The sequence below is a fragment of the Siphateles boraxobius genome, unplaced genomic scaffold (genome assembly GCF_051911475.1).
Source record: "Siphateles boraxobius isolate OS27281-9 unplaced genomic scaffold, OSU_SipBor_1 8, whole genome shotgun sequence".
Lineage (NCBI taxonomy): Eukaryota > Metazoa > Chordata > Actinopteri > Cypriniformes > Leuciscidae > Siphateles > Siphateles boraxobius.
The window spans coordinates 35350463-35367817 of record NW_027509208.1 but is presented as its reverse complement, the minus strand read 5'-3'; the positions used below and the strand labels follow the sequence as shown (position 1 = coordinate 35367817).

Sequence of the window (17355 nt, the reverse complement as noted above, 5' to 3'; positions counted from 1 at the left end):
TTGAACCGCATGTTTAACAGCTCTAGGGTTCTTAAATTGTTTACCGCGGTTTCATTTTGAACAACACTATCGTAACACTTATCGTATCGCCGGGTGTGATTGTAATGTTTTGTATGGTGTTTTTCTTTACACTTTCCCCCTGGATATCTGGTTCCTACAGTTAGCGGTAATGTTAGTCAACTCTATGTCTTCTCTTTGTTCATATTTGACAGTATTCGCATGAATTGGCGTGATTTAATAAAATGACGGTTTAAACCATCATCTTCGCTTGAGACATTTACATTATATTTTATGGTTTACAGTATATTTTACAGTATTTTACAGTATATTATACCATCCTAGTTTTAAATAGCGCTTAAATGTATATTTTACCCCTTTATGCGGCTACAGAACACCGCACAAGGATCTCTGAAATGTTTTTTGTGTAAAACATCTATGTAGATCTATCTATGTTTTTAAAAATACACCGAAACAAAGAATGAGTTTAGTTGAATCAGGTTAACATTCTTAATTTAGTCCAAAACTATTAAGTTCAAATAATCCAATTGTTTCGTTTATTTAGGGATAGTGTTCAACAACCTTTACAAATATATCTAATAAGATAACCTTTTACAAAATCTTTACTCGGTAAAGATTCTTATTGGTTTTGTCGCATCCAATGCATCCCCAAAGTAGTTGTTTTTATAATGATTAAAACCGCTTTAATTATTATTATCATGGTCTACACTTTATGGTAAAACACTAACATATCAGAAACTCTTTTAAATATAAACATTAACATGTTTTTATCTTGCTGTTAAAACACATAAATAACGTTTTATTTCAAATGTACACCCCTATACAGCATGATGGGATGGGGAAATCCACAGGCTCACTGAAATATTTAATCTCTGAAATATTCTCATCTAGTATTTATTCATTAAATTATTAATGCGCAAGAATCAAGACTTATAATACCATTTTATTATAAAATTGTGAAACTCCAAAGCTCCGACACGGTCGCAAAGAATGATGAGTTAAGCGGTACAATCTTTTATTTCAACAGTATTTTTCTTTACAAAATGATGATAGACCGACATTAAATATACATAAAGTAGACAATATGTTCATGCAGCCTACAGACAAACTGTCGCATCAACAAATGCTAACATTTTAAAGTTCTACATATATTTTGAGTAGATAACCGATAGTATATTCTCAGTAAAGGGTTTCACCCTGTGTGTTTCCACACTGATTAAGGATAGTTTGGGAGATACAAGAAAAGTAAAAAATGATATACACCTTATACGTGCAATAGATCATGTAGCTACCATAGAAAAAGTAAGATCATGCTTTGAATTAAGAGGAGTAAAATTAAATATGCTGTGTGATGGACCAAAAAGGTACATCGCGTCTCTGAAAATGTACAGTGGTTTTCTAAATGATACAACTTAATCTAAATAAGAGCAATGTAGAGTCCTGGGATTTCTTAAAAACAAAAAAACAACAACTACAAAAAAACATTGTGACAAACTTTGACAACATGTTTCATGCGGCATGGACAAAAAATACTGTTTGAAATATTTTTGTCTAAGATACCAAAGTACGGTTTTTGCTTTATTTTTTGAACAGACGCTTTAGTAAAAATAATAGCTTAGGTTAAATTTATGTAAAATCATTTATATCATACATAAGTCTTCTAAGAAAATAAATAGAAGATACAATTTTAATAAAACGTTAAAGCTTTGATTTAAACAGTCTTTTAATTTTAAAAGATCTAATTTAAGCTTTTAAGATTTTGAAAATGAATTTAGTATGAATAAAACTTTGGAAAGCAGACTAACTTTACATATGCTATGAAATTGTGTCCCAGAGGCTCATCTGTCCTGTATCTCGGGGGTCATGCATTCATTTCACCCTGTAGTTTATCACTGAAGGAACCAGGAGGGCTTTGTTTATGACTTTGGATTGTTTTTATCATTGCATAAAGAACTACATCTTCGGCACTATGAAAATGTAAGGTAATTTTATATACTTTTTTATATAAATTCATTTAGCTAAAACTATGTTTAAATTGTTTGAATTCATTTTAGTAACATACTTGTTATTATTCTATATTTATAATCATTTAATTTAAATATGGAGATTAGTTAATTTATGGAACTGAGTTAGTGTGAGTGCAATGTATGTAAAAACAATGTAAAGATGTTGTTTTCTGTGATGGTCGTGTTTGTGTACGGGATTAAATATGCTGTTACAGTACAAAAATCATTATGGCTATATTAATAAAAATTATACTTTAGGTCACCGTTAAATAAAATCATTACAGTAATCTTCAAAAGATAAATAGAAGATACGACTGTATTACAACGTTTTTATTAAGACTTTAAATAATTCATTGAATTGAATTTAAATTATCTTTTATTTTTAAACTTTTAAGATTAACTTTTAAGATTAACACTAACAAAACATCCTCAACGTCTCATACTGCTGGCTGAACACACACACACACACACACACACACACACACACACACACACACACACACACACACACACACACACACACACACACACACACACACACACACCTCCTCCACTCTGAATCACAGTGTGGGAGAAAAACACTCGGGGATATTTTGTATCAAAACTTTAAACTTATTGCATCTTTGTAAATACATTCATACGTTATATGGACAATGATGTGTTGGGATTTACTTCTTCAACTCTCTAAAATGTAAGATGATTTTATTTTTGTTTTTAAAAGATTTTTTATAATCATTTATATACTTTTTAAAGAACAGAATGTGTTCAACTTTAGTGTAAGATATTTGTAAATGACTAAAATTTATAACCATTTTAAAGATCAATGTTTTTCAACTCTAGTGTAAAATATGTGAAATTATTAGAAAAACTTTTTCTCACTATACCCATTTATATAGCGTGCTCAGGAATGCCAGGATATCCGGTGTCACACAGACACACATTTAACTCAAAGACTGTCAAAATGCAAGGGGTGTGAGAGGGAATCACTCGGGGAACTTTTCAACTTTTCAACTTTAACCCAATTCTCTGAAACAGTAAGATGATTTTATTTTTGTAAACCCATTCATAACCTGTATGTATCTCTAAAACATGGAGGATGATTTTTATTTTGAAAAAAAATATTTTCTATACTTTTAAAGAATAGAATGTGTTTCAACTTTAGTGTAAGATATTTGTGAATGACTAAATGTACATTTCATTTATATACTTTTAAAGAACAGTATGATTTTTCAACTTTAGTTAGTATGAAAAATATTATATTTCTAAATGTAGGCTACATGTTTTTCAACTTTAGTGTAAGGTATTTGGCATTATTAGAAAAAATATATTTTTCTCACTATACCCATTTATATAGCATACCCAGGAATGCCAGGATATCATGTGTCACACAGACACACATTTAGCTCAAAGACTGTCAAAATGCAAGGAGTGTGAGAGAAACGCACATGGGGGCTTTTTTCACCATAGTGAAACGGTGAGATGATTTTATTTTTTAAATACTTGGATCAGTAAGATATTTATTTTAAAGGAATGAATGTTTTTCAAATCTACTTTAGTGTAAGGTATTTGTAAATGACTAAATGTACATTTCATTTATATACTTTTAAAGAACAGAATGTGTTTCAACTTTAGTTACTGGAAGATATTTTCTCACTATCCCCATTTATATAGCGTGCTCAGGAATGCCAGGATATCGGATGACACGCACACACTCACAGACAGACGCACACACACACACAGTGCGGAGACTGTCAACTTTAATCCAATTCTTCACCATAGTGAAACGGTAAGATGATTTTACTTTTGTAATTCTAATCTATTTTAATCTATATGCGACATTAGAAAAATTATTTTCTCACCCCGACACGGAGGGGATTTCCCACACCAAGAAGTTATTTCCCCCCGGGGTCAATAGGTCAAAATCAATGGGGCAAAGACAACTGGCAAAGACAACTGGCAACTTCATATATCATACAAAAGTCAATAGGGCAAAGACAACTGTCAACTTGATCGATCGATAGGTCAAAGGTTAATCCCTACATTAACGAACCTCCGGAACATCCTCCGGAATGTACTGTCAACTTGATCGATCGATAGGTCAAAGGTTAATCCCTAAATTAAGCGACCTCCGGAACAACCCCTCCGGAAGGTCAAAGGTTAATCCCTACATCAAAGGACCTCCGGAACATCCTCCGGAAGGTCAAAGGTTAGCCCCGCCCACCTGTCAATCATAGGGTCATAAATCATTTTGACATAAGCCGAATCGTAATACTACTCCTGTTTAATGTCTCAATTGTATAGTAGCCTATAGCTATATATAAAATAATTTATCTTTTTGATTTTTGTTACCTTGTCTTTCATGAATGTATTTTACAATACAAAGAGCAATGTGTAACGTTTTACCAGATTTAGTGTTACACTCATTGTCTCTTATTTGTTTTTTTCACTAAATGTTCAGATTTTATACAATTATTGTGGACTTATGATTCTTCTAGACTAGATTAGTGGATAATTAAGCAGTAAAATTTAGTTTATAAAAGCATTTTTGTCAGATTATGATCATATATATTTTGGATTTGTTTTTCTTTATAATGAAGTTGTCTGTATTAAGTAGATTGTGTTTAACACACAAAAGAGTGATTATCAGTTCTACACAAAGAGAGTTATATAAATTCTACTTTAAAAAAAACTGTTGGTATCGGATCGGCATCGGTCGATACTTTGAGTTTTTGGTATCGGATCGATTCTGAAAAAAGTGGTATCGGTGCATCCCTACTATACTGCAAAGTCAAAAACATCATACAGCTCATGAAACATTCACAGATTGTTGAAAATGGCACAGCAGTATATACAGCAGATTCTTACAATTAAAATGAGCCCAAAATAAACAATCCATTGCATTGATCACAAAATATTCCTCATGGAGGAATAATTAAAAAAATGTCCATTAGGGGGCGTCAATGACTGAACAAAAAGGCCGTCTTGGTTCCAAATGCTGTAACTTTTCCCCGTACCTTATTTCCTTCCTGAGTTATTGCATATCAAATTATATAAAAATATCTATAATTTTTATTATGATTTCGCATGTCTATTCAGCAGTTTCACAGCATTAGAATGTCCAAAAGTAATGTAATTTATATTTTCTAAAATTTTAAGTGTTCTATCAAACGAAAGCTACCTTTTGACTCTCCTTGCAATAGTTTTGGAGTTATTAGTCTTTACTTGTGTAGTTTACTTTTTGGGTATGTTTAGGGGTCAGGTTAGTGTGGGTGCGCGTGTGTGTGTGTGTGTGGTGAGCGAGAGAGCACAACTTCTGCAGCGCGCGCGTGCTGCAGCAGCAGAGTGTGTGTGTGTGTGTGTGTAGCTCCTTCTGCAGCTGCTGTGCGTGTGTGTGTAGCTCCTTCTGCAGCTGGTGTGCGTGTGTGTGTAGCTCCTTCTGCAGCTGGTGTGCGTGTGTGTGTAGCTCCTTCTGCAGCTGGTGTGCGTGTGTGTGTAGCTCCTTCTGCAGCTGGTGTGCGTGTGTGTGTAGCTCCTTCTGCAGCTGGTGTGCGTGTGTGTGTGTCCTTCTGCAGCTGGTGTGCGTGTGTGTGTGTCCTTCTGCGGCTGGTGTGCGTGTGTGTGTGTCCTTCTGCGGCTGGTGTGCGTGTGTGTGTGTCCTTCTGCGGCTGGTGTGCGTGTGTGTGTGTCCTTCTGCGGCTGGTGTGCGTGTGTGTGTGTCCTTCTGCGGCTGGTGTGCGTGTGTGTGTGTCCTTCTGCGGCTGGTGTGCGTGTGTGTGTGTCCTTCTGCGGCTGGTGTGCGTGTGTGTGTGTCCTTCTGCGGCTGGTGTGCGTGTGTGTGTGTCCTTCTGCGGCTGGTGTGCGTGTGTGTGTGTCCTTCTGCGGCTGGTGTGCGTGTGTGTGTGTCCTTCTGCGGCTGGTGTGCGTGTGTGTGTCCTTCTGCAGCTGGTGTGCGTGTGTGTGTCCTTCGGCAGCTGGTGTGCGTGTGTGTCCTTCTGCAGCTGGTGTGCGTGTGTGTCCTTCGGCAGCTGGTGTGTGTGTGTGTGTCCTTCTGCAGCTGGTGTGTGTGTGTGTCCTTCTGCAGCTGGTGTGCGTGTGTGTGTCCTTCTGCAGCTGGTGTGCGTGTGTGTCCTTCTGCAGCTGGTGCGCGTGTGTGTCCTTCTGCAGCTGGTGCGCGTGTGTGTCCTTCTGCAGCTGGTGCGCGTGTGTGTCCTTCTGCAGCTGGTGCGCGTGTGTGTCCTTCTGCAGCTGGTGCGCGTGTGTGTCCTTCTGCAGCTGGTGCGCGTGTGTGTGCTTCTGCAGCTGGTGCGCGTGTGTGTGCTTCTGCAGCTGGTGTGCGTGTGTGTGCTTCTGCAGCTGGTGTGCGTGTGTGTGCTTCTGCAGCTGGTGTGCGTGTGTGTGCTTCTGCAGCTGGTGTGCGTGTGTGTGCTTCTGCAGCTGGTGTGCGTGTGTGTGCTTCTGCAGCTGGTGTGCGTGTGTGTGCTTCTGCAGCTGGTGTGCGTGTGTGTGCTTCTGCAGCTGGTGTGCGTGTGTGTGCTTCTGCAGCTGGTGTGCGTGTGTGTGCTTCTGCAGCTGGTGTGCGTGTGTGTGCTTCTGCAGCTGGTGTGCGTGTGTGTGCTTCTGCAGCTGGTGTGCGTGTGTGTGCTTCTGCAGCTGGTGTGCGTGTGTGTGCTTCTGCAGCTGGTGTGCGTGTGTGTGCTTCTGCAGCTGGTGTGCGTGTGCGCTTCTGCAGCTGGTGTGCGTGTGCGCTTCTGCAGCTGGTGTGCGTGTGCGCTTCTGCAGCTGGTGTGTTTGTGCGCTTCTGCAGCTGGTGTGTGTGCTTCTGCAGCTGGTGTGTGTGCTTCTGCAGCTGGTGTGTGTGCTTCTGCAGCTGGTGTGTGTGCTTCTGCAGCTGGTGTGTGTGCTTCTGCAGCTGGTGTGTGTGCTTCTGCAGCTGGTGTGTGTGCTTCTGCAGCTGGTGTGTGTGTCGTGTGTGTGTCCTTCTGCGTGTGTGTGTGACCTTCTGCAGCTGCATGGTGACGTCGGCTCCGGCAAGGTTGAAGCGCTGCACGGCGTGAGGGAGACAGTAACCCTCGAACACAGGAACACTGTGACTGACACCATCTCCAGAGTCCAGCACCACACCTGAACACACACCCCTCCATCAGCACGACATCACACTGACACAATCACACTGAACAACTTCAAAATCACACTGAACAACTTCAAAACAATCACACTGAACAACTTCAAAACAATCACACTGAACAACTTCAAAACAAGACGCTTCAATGGGTTTCAGATGACTTTACCCTAAACAGAAAATTAATGTATCATATGATGCACTAGCTAAGGCCTCTGACAGGTTTATCAGATGTTCATCATTTAATATCGTTCGGTCTCTTGATAAAACAGTCTAAACTATCAAATAAAGTCTTTCAGTATAATTGTACAAACATCCTCCAGCTCGTGCTTCACGTGTCTTTTTTCTGTCAAATCTCACCTGATTTTATCAAGTAAATGCAACAATAACTTTGATATTGTTAGTTATATTTCAACTAGAGATGCTCCGATCAGCATTTTTGGGGCCGATCACCGATTACCAAAATCATGATCTGCCGATTGCCGATCACTGCCGATCACAGAATGTCAGGGGAATGGGAATATTTTATCTATAATCTAGCAGAGTTTGCACCATTTGTCGAAATGTGTTTATTTAATTGTATTTAGAAAATGAGATGTCTTAAGGCTACTGTAGGCCAGCTTTCCCAAATAAGGCAGAGTAACAATAAATTATTCCAAACAAAGAGGGGTCAGGCAGATCAACACACATCAGATCAGCCTAATGGGAGAGGATCAAGTTACACTTAGGCATATTTGGAAATTGTAGCCTCTTAATACACCCACTACATTTACTAATTGGCAACAAAATGTACAACTTGTTACACCAAAACTGGCTACTGATAAAAGGACAAAACTATGGCAAGTTTTTTCTGTTATTATTATGAACGTCTGATGAAGTTACTTCATTAAAGGACATATTTAATGAGATTATGCCTGATAAAGTTTTGGATTTTTTTTTATCATATGTTCATTTAAAAATATATTGTATTTATATGATATTTGTATTTTTATAATTGAATTTTTGCCATGAAAATAAATTTGAATGCTGACATGGCATTAAATAAAATAATCTGAATCTGATGTAGTTGAGGAACCAACTACGTCAGATCAAAAAAAATAAAATACCACCACCACTTTTGAAACATCTCGCGGCACGAATGTACCAATACAAATAAATAAAAACATCTCCAGTTAACTCAGAGCATTCATTTTGTTCATTTGTTAAATAAGAGGGGATCTAGCGCTGAAATTTTTTTTTATCAAGTGATCAAAGTGCTCATTGCCGCAGCGATCAGTGGCGCAGATACCGCGTTCTGTTGTGGCTCGCGCGGTGCACGGTCTTCACTCGGACGCGCGCTTCAATCCGTTGGGAGACTCCCTATTCGTTCCGGTGAAGGAGAACTCATGTTGCCACTGCCAAGCTCCACTCTGGTGCTGTGTGCCCGTGCGCCACGCATGCAGGTGGGAAAAAGTCGTGCGAGTAATTTACGTCACGTGATCGGCGCTTTTAGGGTTCGCCGAATAAACTATTTTTAGCCAATATCGCCCGATCATGATCGGCGTCCGATCAATCGGAGCATCCCTAATTTCAACTGAACAGAAGCAGCTTTACTTTATTATCCAGACATATTTTATTATAAAAATCACGAGTTTCAAATATGATCAGGCTTTTGAGGAAAGTTTGTTAATCTCTCAATCATCATTATTGCATTGTTATACGTTTTAAAACTACAGAGCTCTGATCATAAACTAAGCATTTAAATATAAATATCATCTTACGAAGACATATTATTGGCAGATATTGATGTGCATTTTATGCAAGTATCCCCTATACTGTTATAAAGATTGCATTGATTTACATTACAAGCATCAGAATCTAATCTTTCGGTCCATTTAAATATCAGCATCTGCAGCAAACTGCACATTTTTGCTCAGTATTTAAAAACTGAGCTGTTTTTTCCTCCATATTCGCACTCACATTATATGACCAATAAACACCTGATGAATCATATACTGTATGATGCTTAACAAAAATGTTTTAGATTTTTTTGATTTAATATTTTAAAAGGTTCAAGAAACTGATCTTTAAAAAAAATAAAAATAACACTAACATATCTAACGTTCTAACAGATTTGGCACATTCTTGGTTCGCAGAGGCTTCATAAGAGGGATCCTGGCAGAGACCCGTGCCCTTATGAGAAATACACCAACATTTTGGCCACTGAATGTTTCATATTTGACTAAACACTGAAAACAAAAGGCTGAAATTCTTTGCAGGAAATTTAAATGGAAAACGTAAAGATCTGATCAGTGAGATGGAGAGGAAGCAGCGTTCGTGTAAAGTGATCATGGTATACACATAAATTATGATTTTATTCTTGTGTAAGTGTGTGTCACTGACCGGTGGTGCATCCCAAGGCATAGAGCGCCAGTGGGACTGTCTGTGTTTTTGTGTGTGTGTGTGTGTGTGTGAGTGTGTGAGTGTGTGAGAGAGAGACACTGACCAGTGGTGCGTCCCGAGGCGTAGAGCGCCAGCACCGCCTGCAGGGCCACGAACGCCAGCGGGACACTGAAGGTCTCGAACATCAGCTCCACCATGCGCTGCCGGTTCTGCCGCGGGTTCATGGCGGCTTCGGTCAGAAGCACCGGGTGATCCTCGGGACTCACTGACAGACGCTGGAACGCATGATCCCAGATCTGCAGACGAGAGCAGAGACACTACAGCACTGCAGGATCAGGAGCACAATCATCAGTCCTCAGTCCATCTGACCAGCTCTAACCAAACTCTCAACCAGTGTCCAGGGGAACTCATTACAAGTAATGCGAGTTACAGGATTACCATTACAAGTTACTTTTTCAAATAAGTAATGCAAGTTACTTTTTCCCATTTATTGACTGACAGCTTTCCTGTCCCAATGTGGAGACAAATCGAAGTGCAGAGGCATGGTGTGTGTTTGGTTATTGTAGATCTAAACTAAATGGGAGTGTGTATTTACTCAACTCACTTGCACATTCCTAAAAATGAATAAAATCAGTGAAACGCAAAAGAAACCAAACCAGAATACTATGCAAACCTCCAATAACTAAATAAATGTTAAATAAAACATACATTTTTATGCATTTAATCTCTCTTTATTGACATATGTACCTGCTTCGGGCCTTCGATGATTCAGTTAAATCATAAGCGTTAAACTTTCTTCTCCTGCATCTATTCTTCTGTTATCCAGAGCGAGCCTCAACTGGACACGAGTGAATTTACATTTCCTTCAGCCTGAGGATTATTTCACTTTTGGTATGAAAGGGTCTTTACATTTGCCCAAAAGTAGAACTTTTGTTTTTAAAAAAAGGCAACCCAGGTGGAAAAAAACTAACGCGAAAGTAACCCGGAAACGCAATTAGTTACTTTTGAAGGGAGTAACGCAATACTGTAAATGCATTACTTTTTCAAAGTAACGTTCCCCAACACTGAAAATTAGTGCATGTAAACATGCCTTGGGAGCAGTTACATGAACCCTAAATGCTGTAATCTGTTTGCACATGCATTACACGTATAACGAACAACCCTTCAACGTAGGGGTGTGCAATATCGATTAAAAAGTCTGTGTACATACACATCACACATTAAAGCAGATACGGGACACTGCAATTCACAAAAACTCATCATTTGCACGTGTTTGAAAGCCTTGCCGGTTAAACATTTCATTTGCGTGCTGTTGCTGTTCTAACATGTGCTTTCCTGAGCACGTACACCCTGAGAACTTTAATTGTACCTTTAAGAGTTCACTGTATAAATTATACATTAATTCTTATGTTGTGTTTTAATTTCATATTTGTTCATTTAATTACCTTCTTCACTGCTACTGTTAAATACACATACAAATGAAATAAACAGTGCTTTATTTTTTTCAGAAACAGTAGATCAAGTTGTGTAGTGTGCATCTTTGTTCTTTATTTTTTTAATAAAGAAAATGACAGAATTTATCGTCGCCACTTTGGCCTAAATGTCTGCCCTTTGTTATTTTAGATTGTTACCCAAGGCTTTGTTTTTCAAATAGGGACATTAGTTTGGCTGTAATGCTTAGTTTCTTGCAAAATAGTAAAACCAACTTGAAAAAGAATCATGATAAAAAAAAAATCTTGATTTTCCTGAAAAAAAAAAATCATATGATATTTTTGCCATATCGCCCACCCCTACTTCAGCACATACACATGGTCTGTCAGCACGTCACGTTCACTGGCCAGTTCATATATAACAACGCTAAACATGTTCTCAAGGTATTAGAGACCCTGACTGAGAAAAGAGTCTGATTCAAGCATTTACATACTTTCCCCTGTTGATGAAATTATTTCAAGTCTACATCTACGCTCAGAATGTAACTGGGATTGTTTAGGTGTTTACATAAAGGCTTTTCAGTGCAGCTGAACCATCAATCTGATTATAAACAGATTATCTGAGTGCATGTGAACCACAGAAGTAAATCGTTTCAATAGGAATCTGTGAATGCCTTGCCCTTGATACACCAGTGAAAATGTGAGGGCTATTGTCCATTCTTAATACTGTACTGTTGCCGTGTATAAATCCCAGCTCAAGTTACTCAAACAAAGCAGCGTTCATGTCATCAGCAGTATTTGTGATCAAACACCCAAAAATCCCTCATGTCAGTCAAACATCATCTAATACCTAAACATACTGCAGTGAAGGGTAAATTAAAAATGTTTCTGTAGTAGAAACCTCCTCTTAAGAGCACTCACCATCTCCATCTCATCCCAGTTGCGCACAACGCCGTTCCTAATGGGATATTTCAGCGCTAGCACTCCTCTCATGTGCTGCGCATCGTGCCCGATGTACACCGCTCGGTCCACACTAGAGTTCATGATTTCCTGGAAAACAAGACAATCATCAGTCCAGACCAACAAAACACGAGGAAACAAATAAAACTGGCTCGACCTTGACTAACTCAGCCCGTGTGTCCGACTAGTGCTTTCCACAATATATCAGAAAATGTTAATGTTTATAATAACTTCATGCTTCATCATCCAGATCTAATCTGCTAAATGAGACCATTTAGATTAAAATAAAATTTTCCATTATGGTATTGATTTAACAGTGAGAGAGAGAGTACCTCATATTTGGGATGGCCAATGACCGTCGGGAACACCGTAGTTGGAAGATCCTGGTCTGCAAACCCTGCCTTCATCAAACCAGACCCGCTGTCAAGCACGATGGGCGTCTTATAATCACTCATCTATCTCAGAACAGGGAAGAAACCAGAAATGGCATCTACAAGCAGTGCTCAGTCTCACGTAGACAGAAGAGAACTCAAACCCTAGTGAACTGTCGCTGCACTGAAGCATCATGCCGTTTGGTCAATTTGAGATGCAGATATGTATACACCTGCATCATTAATTAAACTTCACTCAGTGCATTCTAGCCTTACATCCCTCAAGTGCTTAAGTGAGCAGCTCACTAGAGTCCAAAACAGAGCCTCAAATTGTAGTTGTACTCAATTACAGTAAAGTCATTCCTCTGTCAAATAGGGGTGTGCGGTATTAACAGCATATATCTGTAATATCGGTTTTGTGCTGGTATCTTGACTGCTTCAGGTCTGACAGCGACGGTTTTTATTAATTAATCATTTAAAGGGTAAGTTCGGTATTTTACACTTAAAGCCCTGTTTTAAGATCGTTTCTAAAAAAGTAGAACGCATAAGATTGAAATTTGGACTAATGCTGCTGTCCCGAGAATTTTTGGTTTCTGTGGTAGCACCCCCCCCCACCTCCACAATGGTTTCATAGGGGCACTGGAACAATCATTCATAAAACGCATTAAACTTTAGTTTACAAAGACGTGAAACTCACCAAGTGGTCTGGGGTGTTCACTGATATGCTTGCACAAAAACCGCTGCAAAAGATGCTTTCCAACAGGTTTTATCATAGTTTTTGTCCAACTCCATTGACTTAAGTCAGGACAAAAACTACGCTAAAACCAGTGTTTTCAAAGTGAGGGGCATACTCGACACAAATGATGCTATTATCATAGATGATACTTATCACACACCCCCTACTATAACCTAATGCAGAGTGCTTCCCTCATCCAGACCCTGGTGCGCACCTGTCTACAGGTGTAGAGCTGCAGCTGGTGGAGTGCAGATCTGCAGACCGCTGTCATGGAGCCTCCACCGTCATAGGAAACACGGCCCGCACACGGCCCAGCCCCGGCGTCCTCGTTTGGGTTGGGCAGCGCCTGTGTCTCTGGGATATCCTGGGAGAAGCTCGAGGTCTCTTCGCTGCGCAGCACTGCGGTGTTGTTGTTATTGTTCTGCATGTGCTTGCCTTGAGATGTGCACTGTGCGCAGGTGTCTGGCGCTGAGGGAGCGGCTGATTCCAGTGCTCGATGGCCTGTGTGTTCAGAAGCTGATGATCCTCTCTCAGAACGGCTGTCGAAAGGAACGGCCCTCCGCGGTGCAGCCACTGGAGCGACTAGGACTCCTCCGGGATCAAACGCATCTAGCACCACACTGCTGTTCTGGGTCCAGGGCACCTCGCTAGCCTCCGTCTCGGCCTCGCTAGCCTCCGTCTCGGCCTCGCTAGCCTCCGTCTCGGCCTCGCTAGCCTCCGTCTCGGCCTCGCTAGCCTCCGTCTCGGCCTCGCTAGCCTCCGTCTCGGCCTCGCTAGCCTCCGTCTCGGCCTCGCTAGCCTCCGTCTCGGCCTCGCTAGCCTCCGTCTCGGCCTCGCTAGCCTCCGTCTCGGCCTCGCTAGCCTCCGTCTCGGCCTCGCTAGCCTCCGTCTCGGCCTGATCCGCAGCAGAATCACCACCGTTGATACAGGCGCAGTAAGAATCACCACCGTTGATACAGGCGCAGTAAGACGTCTCACCCTCGAGATGCTCAGGATGGGCATTTGGGCCTTCAAAGGCGTTCATAGCTTCCAGTTTCTGATCGGGAGTAGAAAAACTGCTCAATACTAAAGGCTCTTCTTGACAAGACGGGGCTTCCTGAAGGGATTCCGAGCAGGGAACGGAGTCAGGAGCTGCAGGATCTCTGATCCCAATCTCACTCAAGCTTGTGTTAGGAACAGACCCGCTAGTTGAACTCAAAGGCTCAGGAGTCAAGCTGGAGTCTGAGAGACTGGCAACTTCAGCTTGATCTGGAGGCGATGGACTGGCACGCTCAGTTTGACGGGTAGATGCTGGCCTGCAGTTCCTCAATAGCTCGCCGTCCAGATCTTTTAGCTTCGAGTTCCTCTCCATGACCGAACACTTGACAACTCTGGGGCCTTTGCTTGAGCTCGTCTTTGCCTTGCTCGCCTTCTCAATCTCTCTGCTCCGGCTTCTCTCCATCTTCTCCACCTCCCGTTTCTCCTCCTCCAGCTGTGCCAGGAACATCCTCCTCTCCCTATATGCGCTGAGTATGGTCGCAGGACCCAGCATTCGTTGCTCCGACTGAAGTGTTTCAGTGTAGCGCAGCGCTTCCAGTTTCAACTGCTCCTCTATTATTTGCTCATCAAGAACTTTTAGATCTCTAAGCTCTCGAAGGATCCCACTTCTGTCCACCTCAGGACATCTAGTGCCCAGCTGCACAGGCCTTTCACCTGTTGATGGACTTTCATCAGCCAATCCCGTTGATGGACTTTCATCAGCCAATCCTGGGGCATCGGAGTCGCTTTCATTAGTTTTCAGAGTCTCAGAGTCTGAAGAAGAGAGTTTACTCTGAAGGACATCATCCAATCCAAGCACGTCAGACAGATCTTGTGGTGACATCTGGAACAAAAAGTTAATGTTCAAATATTCATACTTCCTAGTTCCTAACACAAAGCAGAGAGCACAGACACACCAATTCTACGGTTTCATTAATTTACTGTCTTTAACAGTTCTGTGCAATAATAGAAAGGCAAAGTATATACTTTAATATACAGTCAGCATTCTGAAACCATGCATGCATCTCATTCAAACAATCTTTAAATGCCCGTTAAACATTACGAAAACCTCCCAAACTTCGGCGAATTGAGATCGGACAACTTCAGACTATTATGCTCTATAACCAGCTTCACATTACGCTGACTATTTCACTAACTATCCCATATCGGTTCACATTATTCATTAGATCGCATTAAAAACCGCAGATTTTAAGAGGAGACGAGTAAATACAGTAGATTTTAAGAGGAGAACAGTAAATACAGCATTTCTATGCTCGGGTTATTTATAGAAACAAAAATAAAACATGGCTTTGTAGGGAAAGTCCTATAATGCGTAACCAGGCGTCAGTCAGAACTTGGGCTGTGCAATATGGACAAAATAATCATATTGCAATTTTAATGAATATTGCAATTGCAATTTTATTTGCGACTTTGGCAATTGTTTTTGCTTTTTCAAACATGCTACATTCTAAATGTATTCAGTGCACAAGTGCATAAAACATTTCACAATGAAATAACATTGTTTTAAAGTCAGTTCTTTTATGTTGTCAGTATTAACAGTGTATTAGGTTCATCAAGCTAAGTTTAACTAAACTAAATTCCAGTCATAACAATAAACAAACTTCAAAACTGGTTTTCAGTGCACACATTTAACAATGAAATAGAATTACTGTACAGTTATTACAGTACTACTGCTTGATAAACAAAATTGTATCTTTAAAACAGACAACAAAATTAAGATGAACTAACCTAAAGTCCAGTCATAATAATAAATCAAAACTAACAGAAATCAAAACCAAAAAATAGATTGCTATATAAATGGACTGTTAAACTCATGGCGTAGTATTTCAGTCCAGCGTCCGCCTTTTATCATTTATCATTCATTTCAGGAATAGCAACTCGTGTGAAATGAGAGCGAGGTGGCAGCTGGTATCTTTTGTCGAGTGTTTGTATTGGTCTTCGGAAGCCGTCTTTACTGATGATGCATGCAGGCACCATGTCTTTGCATATATGATATTCCGTCTGTAATTTCTTTATGCCGTTTTGATCCGAATTCTCATAAGGTGTGACGCCTCATAAGGTGTGACATGCATTGATCAGAGTTTATGGCGTGGTTTTAAGTGTTGGAACAGGTTTGTAGTATTGCCCCGTTTCGTTGCAATAATCATTTCACAGGTCTTGCAAATTACCCTGCTCTGTGACACATCCTCTCTCCTGAATTCAAAATAATCCCAAACTACTGATTTTGAATTTCATTTTTGCACCAAATAATATGTATTCTAACCTGCATCCATATTTTATTGTACTTCCTCCAGTTCGCCTATTCTGTTCTCCCGCTCAGCTTCATCATAATTTGCGAGGTGCGCTGTGTGAGCTCTGATTGGATAACATCTTAAACATTCGCACAAGAACGTTGCAGCATTCTGAATTAAAATAAATAAAAATCGCACCCTTATGCTGTTCAGAAATAGCATATGCTCAAATCGCGTTTGTTTTGCGATTGCGATTAATTGCACAGCCCTAGTCAGAACACGTTTGGTTCTCAGGCAATCACATTCTCTTTATAATAATCTCTTTGGAGTCGACATGCAGAAACCAAATGGTCACCTCCTCCTGACCTCTCCGAGAGACACTCACCATACTGTGCTGGTGCCCTTCAGTCCATACGGGCCAGTGTTTGTGCAGATCCTTGGACCACAACAGCTCATCCAGTACCACTTCCTGTGCAAGCACATCCTCTTCCTCCTGAAAACAAGACATCATAATCAGGTTAATCGCTTCAACTGCAAGATCACAGAGCAGGACAAGGTGAAAAGTACAACTTTTTGCTGCTAACTGCAAGCCAAGGAGAAAAGTTACATATCAGGTTTTCAGCTGAAATCACAAATTATCTTTTTGATGAAATCAGAGATTTCTGTCCCTCCATTGACAGCAACGCAACTACCACTTTGACTCTTCAAAAAAAAAAAAAGTTTATAACGAGATGGTAAAACAAATCCATATGAATTGAGCGGTTTAGTCCAAACAAAGGGTTAGTTCAACGAAAACTAAACTGGTTTAAAGTATCAATGATTTCCAGAAGAGGTCAGTGAGATTCTCTCAACATTATTGCAGTTTGATTGTTACTGATGACAGACGGCGGGTCTAATAGACTACGTTCACACTAATGCACAGAGCTACTTAATGTAAACTGTCTGATATAACATCTAATACGTTTAATTTCAAATCCTAAAAGCATTTGTAGATTTAAGTGCATTTAAGCGCTTAGTCACAGCAGAGTACCGCAAGCTTACTACAGAATAAACAAGCACAATGC

The 17355-nt window shown here is 40.3% G+C and overlaps 1 protein-coding gene across 8 annotated transcripts in view; it reads right to left on the bottom strand.

The window, feature by feature from the left end:
* LOC143729200 (uncharacterized) overlaps positions 1 to 17355 on the bottom strand; it is an 87906-nt gene that overhangs the window by 21315 nt on the left and 49236 nt on the right. For 4 of the 8 annotated variants that reach the window (XR_013199954.1, XM_077220320.1, XM_077220322.1 and 1 more), the window contains exons 15-20: positions 16677 to 16784; positions 13237 to 14883; positions 12248 to 12370; positions 11877 to 12005; positions 9629 to 9821; positions 7021 to 7145 (exon numbers count right to left, since the gene is read on the bottom strand). Coding sequence is in view for 6 of the 8 variants with exons in the window: in XM_077220320.1 (XP_077076435.1) it covers positions 7021 to 7145; positions 9629 to 9821; positions 11877 to 12005; positions 12248 to 12370; positions 13237 to 14883; positions 16677 to 16784 (2325 nt within the window). In the remaining 2 variants the exon portion in view is untranslated. Of the gene's footprint in view, positions 1 to 4599; positions 6216 to 6675; positions 7146 to 9628; positions 9822 to 11876; positions 12006 to 12247; positions 12371 to 13182; positions 14884 to 16676; positions 16785 to 17355 lie in introns of those variants that run through there. The other 4 variants (XR_013199955.1, XM_077220321.1, XM_077220319.1 and 1 more) reach the window with 3 other exon arrangements.